A 15,086-nucleotide genomic window follows, 5' to 3' on the forward strand; every position below is an offset into this window, starting at 1 on the left:
AATTTAAGGACAATTTTATCTTTAATCATGTTAATGCATGTATTAATAGCTTTGATATTGCTAATACCATGGTTTGTTATGTATTAGTTATACATAGGATAATACCAAATGTGTTGTATAACTAATATTTGCATTAATAATACATAGATTGATAATGTGTATCAAACAAGAGATTAATAATACCCAAAAGCTAATGCATATATTATATTACCAAACGACCCTAAGTACTTCAGACCCGAGCATAATTTCAGACACGATTCGTATTATTCAAGGGTATGTATGTTCAAATACTCTATTAGTTAGTTATAAAGTGGCTAAAATTTAAATAGTTTTTGAAAGTTGATTATGTTTTAAAGGTGACTTTGAAATCGGCTATTTATGCACTTCTCCTGTAAACAGAGACTGAAACAGAGTTTATCACATTTCTGCAGTCCCCTAATTCAGGGTTTAAGCTCTCTCTCTCTCTCTCTCTCTCTCTCTCTCTCACACACACACACACACACTCTCTCTCTCTCTCTCTCTCTCTCTCTCTCTCTCTCTCTCTCTCTCTCACACACACACACACACACACACACTCTCATATAGGTGAAGATGAAAGGATGGTTAGGGGAAATGGGTTTCAATAAAAGTGGTGGGAAAATAAATTGGTTCCCTGGCCATATGGCTTCCGCCGTTCGTGCCATTCGCCACCGCCTCAAACTCTCCGATCTTGTCATCGAAGTCCGTGACGCCCGCGTAAGTTTCAATATTCAATTCTATACTAATCATGTTTTTTTTTTTGTTGGAAAAATATGTGAATTTTAGCTAAAAAGACTTGATTTTTATGCGTGATTACTAGACATTAGCTGACACTGAAGCTGATTTTAAATACTACTACTCCCTTCGTCCTATTTTACGTGGCCTTGTTTGACTAGATACAAGCTTAAGAAAGAAAGAATTTTGAAACTTGTGGTCTGAAACAATTCGTAGGCAATTGTGTGGCTATAGATATCTCATTAAAGGTAAATTGGAATTCTAATGTTAAATTATTTCTAAATATAGAAAGTTTTCTTTTTTGGGACAAACTAAAAAAGAAAGTGTGCCAGGTAAATTGAATAAGCATTGTTGAATAATCAACTTTATGTTAATCACTTTCCATCGAAAAATATGTGGATTTTAGCTTTAGAAAGTGGTAGATAGCTGGACATAACATAAAATAGTGGTAAAGTTAAAAGTAATTTTAGAGAACTCCTAATTTGCCCGAAAGCTTTTTTTTTTTGAGGTATTTTTTTTGTTGAGAAAAGGGTAAGTAATTTGCCCAAAAGATACCCAAAAAAAAAAAATTAAAAACTTTGCCCGAAAGATAATTAGTTTATTATTGTAATGAAATGGATCGAAAAGAGGAGAATGATTACAGAAAGGATTCATATAGTCGACCTCAAGTAGTTGAAAGATAATTAGTTTAGTAATAACAACAATAACAAATCCAGTATAATCCCACAAGTGGGGTCTGGGGAGGGTAGAGAGTACGCAACCTTACCCCTACCTTGTGCAGGTAAAGATGTTATTTTCGGTAGACCCTCGGCTCCAAGCAAGCATGCAAAAATTACAACAATATAGAGAAATATAATTAGTTTAGTATTGTAATGAAATGGATTGAATAGAGCGGAATGGCTGTTTAACCAAAAAACAAAATAGAGCAGAATGGTCACCAAAAGGATTCATACAGTCGATCTCAACTTGTTTGGAATTGAAACTTAGTTGGGTGAGTAGTTAAGTTAGAATTTAAACGAAACTGATCTTGCTTTTGTGGTTTATGCAGATACCTTTGTCCTCAGCCAATGACAACTTGCAGCCTATGCTTTCTGAAAAAAGGCGGGTGATTGCGCTCAATAAGAAAGATTTGGCCAACCCCAATATCATGCATGTACCTATTCTCTCTTTTGTATCTCTTTAGCTCTTCATGTTTATGTGGAAATGCTAATCCTTTTTCAATTCTCTTTTCTATAAGCTTCTAGGTAGTTTAATAAAAGTAGAAGTAGAGGAGTATTAACCTATATGCTATATTTCTCGTCCCTTATTCCGAGTTTTGAATAATTTAAAGTGCTTATGTTAAGTGGGAAAGCAAAATGAAGGTTCATTTGTCATGAAATACTGGTTCTTAACGGGATTTTCGTGTGTAAAGTTTGTTACATATTATTCAGCAACGTCAGACGCAAAATGAATAATAATAAATGGTTGTATGTTCTATTTCTGGAGTGTTGGCACTTGAACGTTCTAAGAAACACTTCAAGAATAAATTATGGCGTTCAATTTTAAAATTATTGTTGTCTATCTTAACTATTTTTCTTTCTACATCGTTACCTTTTGTTGAGTATTTCTCTTTGGTGGTATTTTGGGAGTGTAGCCACTCATTCCTTCTAAGGAGTATCTAAGTGGAAAGGATAACGTTGATATCTTACTTGTTGCTCTGCTCACTTGCTTCAACCAACATGTAAACATAGTTCATAGCCTTCAATACTCTGATGTTTATTAAAGTACCATCATTGTGCCCATCCCTGCATTCTACTTCTTGTATTAGTAGATGCAGTATTCCTAAAATCCATTGCTTCATCACTTAGAGCGACGGAATGATATGCAACGAGGGGTTATCACTTCATGGGTGAAGCAGTGCGCTTCAGACAAGTGTCCACTTCAGACAATGATGTGTAAAGTGATCCAATGAGAAGCGGTCGTTTCTTTAAATCTGAACTTTGAAGAGTTAGATTAAAATTAGCATTAATTTATATTAGATGGTGATATTAGTTATTTTAACTGCAATTTGATTAATATAGTGCTAAATTCATATATGTTTGATATCTTTGTATTCTGTAAATTGTGCGCTTCATGTCAAAAAGCATGCGCTTCACTTCTCGCTTTTCACTTCAAGCTATGTGGATCTTACACCCTTTCTTCAGAAAAGAATTTCCATAGAAAACATTTTATCGAAGCAAACGCACCAAACTGTTCACTCGTTGGAACAGTGTTCTTTATATGCTACTAAATCTCAAAGCTGTTTTTGATATGTATGCTAGGTTCATTGCGCTAGTGTAACTGATGAGTGTTTGGTGGACTGCTTTGTCTTTCATGTGACACAAATAGCATGGTGTCTTTTTTCCTAGTCCAACATTCTCCTTTTCCCCCTTTAACTTTGGAAAATGTGCTTGTTGAATGTATTTTACCTAAATTAGGACTGGTTCAATATTGGCATTTACAACTGTAACAGTGAAACTTATTGTTTTAATTCTATGCAGAGGTGGATTCGGTATTTCGATTCATGTAAACAAGAATGCCTCCCAATAAATGCACATAGTAGAAGTTCTGTGCAAAAGGTTAGTGACATTTTATCCATGCCATTTAGCTGGAAGCTTGTTGGTTCATTGTTTTTTATTTGTTTTATATGTCAAAGTTGCAGCAACTATTATCTTTGAGCACCTTGGCACAGTTATCAGTTGTAATGAGTACTTCCGGAGCTTTCTGTTAGTATTCTTAGAATGACTTCATTAGCTAAAAATTTAATTATCAAGTACGATTTAAATGCCTGAACTGATTTTTGAATCTACCAATTTTAGAACTATTCAATCCTTTCCCCCCTTAACTTACAGTAACAACAAGTTTCCAATAATATAATGCCAGAAAGCCACGAATCCCCAAGTAGGCCAAAAACCACAGAACGTAGTCAACAGTGACCAGATTTGATGAAGGAACGCTGAGGGAAAAGATGCTTTTGATTTTATTTTTGGTGAGCCAGATGTAAAAAGGATAGGGAAAAAGCTTTTTCCAGGTATACATTTTTATTTATGGTGTGCTGGGTGACTTAGAACAATCCGAGAGTCGTCAGGACTTTGGGTATTGTAGGCGTATAAAACTTGAGGAGGTAGAGGGGGCTATGTGTAAGATGAGCAGGGGAAAAGCGACCAGACCAGACGAAATCCGGTGGAATTTTGGAAGAGCGTGGGTAGGGTGGGCTTGAAATGGCTAACTGAGTTATTCAATGTCATTTTTAGGACGAAGAAGATGCCCTGGGAGTGGAGATAGACACATAGACTTCATTCTTATATTTTAATACCCATTCGAAGTCATTAATGATACTACATCAATCGTCCAATGCCACCAAGTTACTATTCATCGTCTTCCACAATCAACACTTGCAAAATATACAATTCGGGTGATTACTTAGTTGATCACTTCCAACTTTTGCTAACAAATAATTCCATAGGTTTATTGTATTCATCAATTTCATTGCCAAGATTACTATTCATCTTCTCTCTTATTTTCTCAAAAGTACTATTCATGCCATGAACTAGAGTTTTATAATCCAATCTTTCAACCATTAAAACTTGTAACAAATGCTTCAAATACTTATAACTACTCATAATAAACGAGTTTGAAGTATTGGAATTACCTCTAGTAGATCAATCTTGACAAATCACAACTTTGGTGATTTTTGTGTTCTTGAGGATTTGATGATGAAATCTAGTATTTGGATGCAAGAATGATATTAGAACTCATGTATATTGAGTAAGAATCAACCCAAAATATCATTAACAACTTACCTTAGTTGGTTGGACTTGATTTGAGCTTAAAATCGCCCCTTCACCTCAAGAACCATAACTCCCAATAACTGGAAAAGATTGGATTACTCCCTACCGAGACAACATAAACTCTTCAACGGATCCTCCTTTTTTCAACTAGTAAATCACCTTTTCTTAAGGTTTCGTACTACTACTCAAGTGATACGTGAATTGCTCAGGAGAAGTTTTTCTAACCGGATTGAATTCGTGAGACAGTTCGGTTCTCTAGACCCATCTACCGCTCAAAATACTCTCTTCCCCCGATTTTGTACTTATAGACTCAGATTTTTGGGTTTTGGACGCGGCCCCGGATGCTTCGCATCCCCAGTTCATTCCTCTTCGAAGCTCGGATGCGGACTTGGACGCTATGGCAGTACTTCACTGCCAGCCTTCGGTAATTTGATCATAACTTCTTGTAGGAATGTCCAAATAACGAACGGTTTGAAGAGTTAGAAACTAGACTCGAAAACCTTTCATTTGATAGGTTGTCCTCCATATAACTCCTTATATATATCTAGATATGCCCATCCAAAGTTAGGTTTTGTGTGTACTCATTTGGAACTTTAGTCTATCATGAAATTTCCAACTTGACTTGGACTTTGGGCTATCTTTAGACCCCATATCACTTATAATATGTCTCGTACACTTATTATATTATCCAATTAATATCTATCATATTAGTAGTTCTTGTCTGCACACAAAATAATATAATTAGCACACATCAACTTTCTTAATAGAGTTTAAGCACTTCAAATTTTTTCGGGGTGCTACAATTCAAGACATGTATGATGGAGCTAAGACTCGGGTGAGGACAGAGAGAGGGGACTCAGTACACTTCCCAGTTGTGATGGGGTTGCATCAGGGGTCAGCCCTAAACCCATTTCTGTTTGCCCTGCCAATCGACACGCTAATGCGACACATTTAAGGGGAGGTACTGTGGTGCATGTTATTTGTGGATGATATTGTACTGATTGACGAGACACGAGGTGGTGTTAACGAGAGGTTAGAGGTTTGGAGGCAGACCCTGGAGTCTAAAGGTTTCAAGTTGAGTAGGACCAAAACAGAATACTTGGAGTACAAGTTCAGTAGCGCGACTCAGGTAGTGGACGAAGAGGTGCGGCTTGATTTACAAATCATTCCTAGGAGAGAAAGTTTCAAGTACCTTGGGTCTGTTATACGGGAGATCGACGAGGATGTCACACATCGTATTGGGGCGGGATGGATGAAATGGAGGCTTGCTTCCGGTGTTCTGTGTGATAAGAATGTGCCACCGAAACTTTAAGGTAAGTTCTATAGAGCGGTGGTCAGACGGACTATGCTATATGGGGCGGAGTGTTGGCCTGTCAAGAACTCCCATGTACAGAAGATGAAGGTGGCTGAAATGAGGATGTTGAGATGGATGTTCGGGCATACCAGGTTGGATAGAATTAGAAATGAAGTTATCAGGGACAAGGTTGGTGTGACCCCTGTGGAAGATAAAATGCTGGAGGCGAGACTTAGATGGTTCGGGCATATTAAGAGGAGATGCACCGGTGAGGAGATGTGAGAGGCTGGCGTTAGAAGGCCAACGAAGAGGTAGAGGCAGGCCGAAGAAGTATTGGGGTGAGGTGATTAGGCGAGATATGTCGTTGTTCCAGCTGATTGAGGACATTACCATATATAGGAAGGTGTAGAGGTTGAGAATAAAGGTAGAGGGTTAGGTAGCCGAGTGTTGTCCTTGTTTGTCACAGTAGCTTTGATAATCTGTTAGTGTCCTTCGGGTACTTGTTTGTTGTATCCCTAGATTGCTGTTATTACTTGTTGCTGCCTTGGTTCGGTTTTCTGTTTGCATTACTTAGTGTTAGTTTTGTATTTTCGCTTTGGTTGTCAAATTAGTTTGCTTTTTATTGCCCTTCCCTTTTTTCTCCCTGAGCCGAGGGTCTACTGGAAATAACCTCTTTGCCTTTTTAAAGGCAAGGGTAAGGTCTGCGTAGACTCTACCCTCCCCAGACCCTACTTGTGGGACTACACTGAGTTTTTTTTTGTTGTTATTCCTGCTTCCTTTGACACGATAACTTTCTATTGTCACATGAATCTTAAAGACATGACAGTGGGTAACACATATATGAAGCATTGGAAAATATAGAGGAAGTCTTTATTTAACTATTATCATGCAGGCATTGTACAGAAATTCTAACAAATATCAATGGCATTATTGCCTTAATATGGTTGTTGCGCTGTAAACTGTGGCAATCGAGCAAATATTTTCGCTATGCTAAATTTGCAGTAAGGTTTTCAAACAAGCCTTACCTCTAGTTATATTTACTCCAAGATTTTCTAAAGTGTTCTCAATTATTTGTGTCGAAGCTTCTCGATCTTGTGGAGCTTAAACTGAAGGAACTTATTACAAAGGAACCTACTCTTCTTGTCATGGTGGTCGGTGTTCCTAATGTCGGAAAATCAGCTTTAATCAATTCCATCCATCAAATAGCATTATCTCGATTTCCAGGTATGTCATTTGCTTTGTTAGTGATTCTGCTCTGTGCTTCTGGAGGACTACTTGGTTCTTTTAGGATGCTGGTATATAACCTCAAGCACTGATGGCTTTGACTGTTGTCTTAGTGCAGCAGAAGATGAAGAGAGCTACAGTGGGGCCTTTGCCTGGTGTTACTCAAGATATTGCTGGATTTAAGGTAAGAAATATTTATACAACTTGGATATCAGATTATGCTTTTGTTAGTTGGTCAGTAATGGCTAAAATTCTTTGCACTCCATGCTGTTGTACTATAGACGAAGAAATTTGTACTGGATATATCTTGCAATGTTTCATTTTCCAGTTTATACATTATGCAGTTGCTCCAGTCCTTTATTGTTTGACTTGGATAAAAAAGCATTCCTTTAATGCTGACCGTGTTCTGCTTCACATCGGTTTAGGTATTTTATAAGGTTTTATAGATATTTTAAGAGAAGTAAAATGCATGTACTGCAGTGTGAAGCCCAAGAGATTATAGCTATTGGAAGGTTGAGAGTCCATTTGCCTCTTCTCTGATACATTAAATGCCTGAGCGGAAGCGTGCAGCTCTGCAGCTATCCCTGTACCATTTTGAGGAGAAACCAGGATATTTGCACAGTCTAACTCAAGAATATGCATATATTTGATTGCACAGTGACATCCTACTAGAAGATGTCCAGTTGCATCCGAGTCTCCAAGCATATCAGAACTAAAGACCAGAGTGAGGAAGTCTATTTCTCATCAGACAGCCAATGCCCTTGTCTGATAGTCGGCCAATTTGTTACCTTCTCTGGGATAGTTATACATTTTAATTGATCTCACCTCAACGAGAAGAGAGTAAGGGCTTAAATACTTTTAATTGCCAAAAGAAGTCCTTGATGAGAGTAAAGGTTATAAATAATTCCCATTAGTTAAGTGCTTTAAGTCGATGAGTTCAGATGATGTTTTTGATTTTATATGTACATGGCAGCATGTTATATTGAATTGTCTGCTCTTGCATATTATTGTTTCTGATGCTAATGCATCATTGTCTACAGATTGCACATCAACCTAGCATATATGTGTTGGACACTCCAGGAGTGCTGGTTCCAAGCATTCCAGACATAGAAACGGGGTTAAAGCTGGCTTTAGCAGGTTTATTCCTTATTCTGGTTTACATTGGCATTCTATTTATCTATAGAGTTCTTTTCTCTTGCCAAGAAACTGTGATTTGGGATTAAAGATTCTTGTGTGGGAGGGGGGCAAATCTTCAAGCCACTGACTAACAAATTGTATTTGCTAGAATAGAAACGCTGCATTGATTTTCTTTGTATAATGTCATAGGCATTGCTTCATTTTTTTCTTCTTATCTATCATATAAATGACCCTGCACACACACGGCAATTCCAACAGCACAACTGAACAGGATAGTGGGTAGTTTTGTTAATCTAGCTGTTGGTCTTCAAAGTTCTCCAGCCCATTCCTTTTGTTGAAAACAAAGATGTTTAGTATCAATTTTAGGTGACTTTGTTTTAGTAGATCTAAAGTTGGCTTTTTTGCGCTAAAGTATGGTAGGGAATGGTAAAAGGTTAAATAATAAACCCACCATAAATGAGACAAGAACACTGAAGCAGGGCCCATAAGAAATTATAGTGATCCTTCTATGATTCAACTTTACTTGGTCTCCAATTGTACCTGTATGATTGTGCAGGGTCCGTCAAAGATTCAGTAGTTGGTGAAGAACGAATTGTTCAATACCTGTTGGCAGTGCTAAACACTCGAGGAACTCCTCTTCATTGGAGACACTTGATTGGCAGGGAATCTGAGGGCCTTCATCATGAATTGGATGACACACCTGAATATAATCTCAAGGATCTTCTACCAAAAAGAAGGAAGCCGCCCAACAAATCTGATATCTACTACATCGAGGTAATTTTATGATTTATTCATTTGTTAGATTACGATATTAGCTTTTTGCCTTAACATTTTGACTTCTTCGTTAATCCTATTGAATATATAGTATTTACAAGTTCATACAATTTGTTAAATGTAAAATTACAAATCAAATCAAATCAAATTCTAATCTATTTTGTGTATAGGATATGGTCAGCGAAGTCCAACGTACACTTTACACCACACACTCGGAATTTAATGGTAGTTTAGACGATGAAGATAACTTGGAGACTTTGATAGATCAACAATTTGAAGCATTGCAAAGTGCTCTGAAGATACCTTATAAGGCATCAGGGGCTCGCACGATGGTGTCAAAAAAATTTCTCACTCTATTTAGAACAGGCAAACTTGGTCCTTTCATCCTGGATGATGTCCCTGATGCATCTTGAAACTCCATCTGAAAGGTATCATTAATGTCTAATATGATAATTTTGTACCATAATTTTCTTGAATACTTTACCCCTTATCAACACTGGCTCAGGTTTGTGAATCTAGTACTTACTAGTTTGAAAGCTTTCTTAATTAACATATCTGCACTAGTCTCCTCTCCATCATGTATTATTCAGGTTGCTATTGTAACTTGTTTATTTATTTAAATAATCGAGAAATTCCTGAGGATCAAAGGGGCACGGTTCAAAACTCGTGAATAATAGGCTCGCCCCTCTATTCTTCTCCACGTTAAGCTTTTGTCTACACCAGGGTTCGAACCCGTGATGTGCACTTAACTCAAACATCACGTGTTGCGCTCTTATAATTAATGCCCGGGGACATGTTGCTATTAGTATTATTTAGTCATGCAGATGCAATATCTATGCCAGAAAGGATCTCAATGTTTGGTTTGAACTCTCTTATATGATCATAGGAGACTGGCATATGAGTATATTATGGAAAGGACATTACGAATAATGGTGGAAATTGTAAAGAACAATTCTTCAATCAAACTGATTTTTCATTGTGACCAAGCAATCAACAGTAGTAGCACATAAAATAAAAGGCAAGTTTTCATATCTAAATTCCACTCATTTCTCTTCAACTACCATTTGGATCAGTTTCCATATGTGCTTACAACTTCAGGTATAACATTAACTACCCCACCCAAAGTACAACCAATCTTAGCACGAGTACCCGTGCTAAGGTTTCAAGAATCCGTGCAGAGTACGGGAACATAATAAGTACCCGTGCTAAGCACGGGTAGGTCCCGAGTAACTGAGCTAAGATTTCAAGTATTCATGCCGAGGTTTCAAGTATTCGTGCGAAGCACGGGTAAGTATCGACTACCTATGCTGAGATTCCAATTGTGTTGAGATTTTGAGAACTCATGTTGAGGTTCAGAGTACTCGTGCGAAGCACGGTTAGGTACATGTACTCGTGTTGAGGTTTCAAGTACTGTGGTGAACACGATTAGGTGCCGAGTATCTGTGTTGAACATGATTAGGTGCCGAGTATCTGTGCTAAGGTCCCAAGTACATGTGTTAAGTTCCCACGAACATATTGTGCTGAAATTTTGAGAATCTGTGTAGAGATCCTGCGGGTTGAACCTGTGACCTCTTAATCTTATGTGTTTTTTTTTTTATAAATATATCTAAAAATGTGTCATATTTCAATTTACTAACAATATGCAAATATTAAGCTACTTATTCATATTATGTGCACACTTTCAAACATTTATTACAAGGAACATGCAATTTCTTGAAATCATTGGATTCGAATTTATCTATCTTTCCCAGAGTAAGCGCTTCACAAGAGCCGATACATCTGATCAAGAATGAAAATGTCCCAAAAATTTCACCATATACCCCCTCGATAATTTCACGCTCACTTTTACTTCCATATAAAAAGTCAAATTTTATTTTGTAAAAAAAAAGGTTTTAACTTTACTCTTTTCCGAAAAGAAATACAAGGGCGTAAGTATTTACATGAAAGTATTTCTCCCTTATTTTTTTTTTCCTTCTACTTTCTCTTTGTGAAATACAGAAGTGTGATTCGTAGTTTCTTTTCGTTTTTTGTAAATATAAAATAGTCTCTATGTATAGGGAAAAATACGACATGACACGTGGCCGCTTAAAGAAAGGACACGTGGAACACAAGATGGAGATGGCTACCAAACATAGATATTCCGCTTGTCACCGGAAGGAATAACGACCATAAAAGAAGTATTAAATACTTTGTGCCCGGTAACATTTAATACGGAATATTCTGCAACATTAAGGATGATGGCCCGTTACAAAAAATTTGGCATTTATGTCTAATGTTACATCTTCATCAATGACCCTCATAATTGACGCTAAAGAAGGGCATGATTCTAGGACTTCCTTCCCTAGACATAACTATAAATAGAGAGCTCAGTTATCATTGTAAGAGACACGAATTTTCTAGCTAACTTACACTACATTCGATACAGCATTTTAATACAATTTTATTCTCTCGCTTTTGATCTTATCATTGTTGTGCCCGGAAACCTTGTTCCCGGACTCATTAGCTCTGCTATTTCATCTACATTCTAAGGCTAAGTATTTTACATTTCGTCAGTTATTTCATTACTTTTTGGATCAAATTAATTCACTTGTCTAGAAATCACGAACAAATTCAACTGTACCGGTAAACAGTTTGGCACCCACCGTGGGGCCTAGACAGCCGTGCAATTAAATTGATCCTTGCCTTTTTACTAACAAGTTTGATTATTTTTGTCTTAGCAAAAATCACAAAAGAAATGGCAGACAACACTATTAACGGCACACGCAACCCTGAAATTCAAGGGGAGCAGCATCATTTCGAGGATACAATCAGTGACACTCGCAATGAGGAGAACGACGCCACATCGACGCATGACGGGCGATACCCTCGAACGGTTCGGGAGAGGACTCCTGATGATGCTGATGAGGAGCATGTAGTGGGTGCAGTGAGGGTCCTGCAAGAGCAACAGACAATCATCTAGGCCATCTCACGCGGCACGATCAGGTTATGACGGAACTAAAGCATGCGCTATCAGGTGCTTCAAATAATGCGAACATGCGAGATCTAATTCCTCCCGAGGTTCCCGTAAACCAAACGACGCGGAGAGTCGACAACAACATTCCCAGGGGCGAAGTTGGCTCCGATGGGGCCGGGGGGAGTAGATCCGGCCTCAACAACGATAACGATCCATTCAAGGAGGAACTTTTGCGGTTCATGAAGGAAGTAAACGCCCGCATGGATCAAATCCCGGGCGCACCACCAGTATTGAAGGGCTCGAACTCGAAGAAGTATATTCAGTTACCGTACAAGCCGAGTGCGGCCCCATAATTAATTCCGAAGCGGTTCAAAATGCCTGAAGTGCCGAAGTATGACGGAACTTTAGATCCGCAGGAGCACAATACCACTTATACAACAGTAGTGAAAGGAAATGATTTGGCTTCTCACGAAATTGAGTCCGTGTTACTGAAGAAATTTGGCGAGACTCTCACGAGGGGAGCTTTAACGTGGTATTCACTATTGCCCGAGCATTCCATATATTCCTTTGAGATGCTCGCGAATTCTTTCATCAAGGCTCATGCTGGTGCCAAAAAGGTGCAGGCCCGAAAGGCCAACGTATTCAGGATCGCGCAGGGAGAATCCGAGTTATTACGAGAGTACATCACCCGGTTCCAGAAGGAAAGGATGTTACTACCGGCGGTCCCGGATGAATGGGCAGCTGAAGCATTCACCAAAGGTTTAAATCCGAGAAGTTCGGACGCTTCCCGGAAGTTGAAGAAACGTCTGCTTGAGTTCCAAGCGATGACTTGGGTGGATGTCCACAACCGGTACGAGTCGAAAATAAGGATTGAAAACGATTAGGTTAGCTTCCCATCGTCGACCAAAGGACGGGAGAAGAACACAAAAAATAATAATATGATATTGACACAGATAGACGGACTTCGAGAGGCCGATTTTTGCCCTACAAGCGGACAGAAGGTCGTGGCAGGAACTTTCGGACAGCAGACAGGTTCACCGTTGATAGAAGGATCGATCGTGGCCAGAACAACATATCGCTGTAGGATAGAGAAATCTTGGGGTTGCGAGATTCTTCTTACCCAAAGTTATCCGAATATAACTTCAATGTCAGTTTCGTAGAGTTGGTGTCGGCCATGAGGAATATCAAAGAGGTACGATTCCCAAGACCTATGAAATTCGATCCCAGCCAGAGGGATCCCAATTTATGGTGTGAATATCATGGCACTAACGGCCACCAGACTAGGGATTGCCGACACCTCCGGGAAGAAGTGGCAACGTTGTTAAAAAATGGTCACCTTAGAGAATTCTTGAGCAATCGAGCTAAAAACAACTATGGTCGGAACAGGGGCGATGCGGAAACCTCGAAAGCAGGAGAAGAACCTCCATGCCAAACGATCAACATGATCTTCGGAAGGAATGAAATTAACGGGGTCACATTTTCGGCAGCAAAGAAGATAAAAGTGTCGATAACTCATAGTAAGAGGCTCCGGGACAACGATATCATGTTCACAGACGAAGATGCAGACGGATTACTACTGACGCACAATAACGCACTGGTAATTTCTTTAAATGTGTTAGATTTTAAAATTAAACGTGTTTTAGTGGATCCAGGAAGTTCAGCTAATATCATACAATGGAGAGTACTGGAGCAAGCTAAACTCTCCGGAAGCATTATCCCGGCAACGAAACTCCTCGCCGGATTCAACCTCGCAAGCGTGACAACCTGGGGAGAAATTTTGCTACTCACGAATGCTGAGGGAGTAATGAAGACAACACTCTTCGAAGTGGTAGATGGAGACATGGGGTATAACATCATCTTGGGAAGGCAATGGCTACACGAGATGAAAGCCGTGCCTTCAACATATCACCAATTGTTAACATTTCCGACACCCGAGGGGATCAAACAGATAAAGGGTAATCAACTGGCAGCAAGGGAGATGAATGCAGTTTTGATTTCCAGTAGCAAAGGAAAGGAACGCGTGTCATAACAATTACTGGAACCGGCACCTGCCCCCGAACCAGAGGAAGATAGCTCGTGGACAGAAGAGTTGAAACAATATGAGTTACCAAGGTATTTTCAAGTACCGGAAGAGACGGACGCGACAAAGTCCATGGCAGAAGAACTGGAGCAGGTTGCATTGTTCGAAGAATTCCTAGAAAGGAAATTCCATTTGGGAACAGGACTGCACCCGGAGCACAGGTTTGCTTTTATTGAATTCCTTAAAATTAACACCGATTATTTTGCATGGTCGCATGAAGATATGACAGGCATCCCAACGGAGATAACCGTAAACAATTACGCTTGGATCCCAACATACCTCCGGTAAGGCAAAAGAAGCACCCTATTGCTGAAGCAAGGAATAAATTCGTCAAAGAAGAGGTAACTCGTTTACTTAAGATTGGTTCAATACGAGAGGTAAGATATCTAGACTGGCTAGCCAATCTAGTAGTAGTACCTAAGAAAAATTATAAATTTAGCATGTGCGTAGATTATAAGGATCTTAATAAGGCGTGCCCGAAAGACTCATTCCCATTTCCAAATATCAATCAGCTGATTGATGCTATGGCCGGGCACGAGTTAATGAGTTTCCTCGATGCTTATTATGGGTACAATCAAATCACGATGAACCCAGAAGATCAGGAAAAGACTTCGTTTATAATGAATTTTGGTATATATTGTTACAATGTGATGCCCTTCGGGCTAAAAAACGTCGGAGCCATTTATCAACGGCTCGTGAATAAGATGTTTGTAAAACAAATAGGAAAGACTATGGAAGTATACATAGACGATATGCTCGTTAAGTCTTTGAATGCAGGTGACCACTTGAAGCATTTGCAAGAAATATTCGACATCCTGAGGGAGCATAATATGAAACTTAACCCCGAGAAGTGAGCGTTCGGGGTCAATTCGGGTAAGTTCCTATGATTCCTAGTATCACAAAGGGGAATTAAGGTAAATCCCGACAAAATCAAGGCCACATAGGACATCCCGGATCAATTGTTTGACGTAAAAGAAGTCCAAAGACTCACGGGGAGATTGACAGCTTTGAGCAGGTTCATTTCCCGTTCATCGGAAAAATTTCATCGCTTCTTCGCACTAC

General features: G+C 39.0%; 3 protein-coding genes across 3 annotated transcripts; all 3 read left to right on the forward strand.

Annotated features, from left to right (window-relative positions):
- The first annotated feature begins 455 nt into the window (after positions 1 to 455).
- On the forward strand, positions 456 to 9,545 carry LOC104088781 (short integuments 2, mitochondrial). Its single transcript, XM_009593512.2, has 8 exons — positions 456 to 735; positions 1,802 to 1,906; positions 3,273 to 3,350; positions 6,939 to 7,080; positions 7,194 to 7,264; positions 8,121 to 8,217; positions 8,774 to 8,991; positions 9,162 to 9,545. Exons 1-8 carry the CDS (start codon positions 592 to 594, stop codon positions 9,402 to 9,404), a joined length of 1,098 nt encoding a protein of 365 aa, XP_009591807.1. The 5' UTR covers positions 456 to 591; the 3' UTR covers positions 9,405 to 9,545.
- A 2,773-nt stretch (positions 9,546 to 12,318) lies between these two features.
- Positions 12,319 to 12,828, forward strand: LOC138909181 (uncharacterized). Its single transcript, XM_070200366.1, has one exon. The coding sequence runs from the start codon at positions 12,319 to 12,321 to the stop codon at positions 12,826 to 12,828; it is 510 nt and encodes a 169-aa protein (XP_070056467.1).
- Positions 12,829 to 13,118: 290 nt separating this feature from the next.
- On the forward strand, positions 13,119 to 13,973 carry LOC138909182 (uncharacterized). Its single transcript, XM_070200367.1, has one exon. It carries the CDS (start codon positions 13,119 to 13,121, stop codon positions 13,971 to 13,973), a length of 855 nt encoding a protein of 284 aa, XP_070056468.1.
- The last annotated feature ends 1,113 nt before the right edge of the window (positions 13,974 to 15,086 follow it).

The sequence above is a fragment of the Nicotiana tomentosiformis genome, chromosome 4, assembly GCF_000390325.3.
Source record: "Nicotiana tomentosiformis chromosome 4, ASM39032v3, whole genome shotgun sequence".
Lineage (NCBI taxonomy): Eukaryota > Viridiplantae > Streptophyta > Magnoliopsida > Solanales > Solanaceae > Nicotiana > Nicotiana tomentosiformis.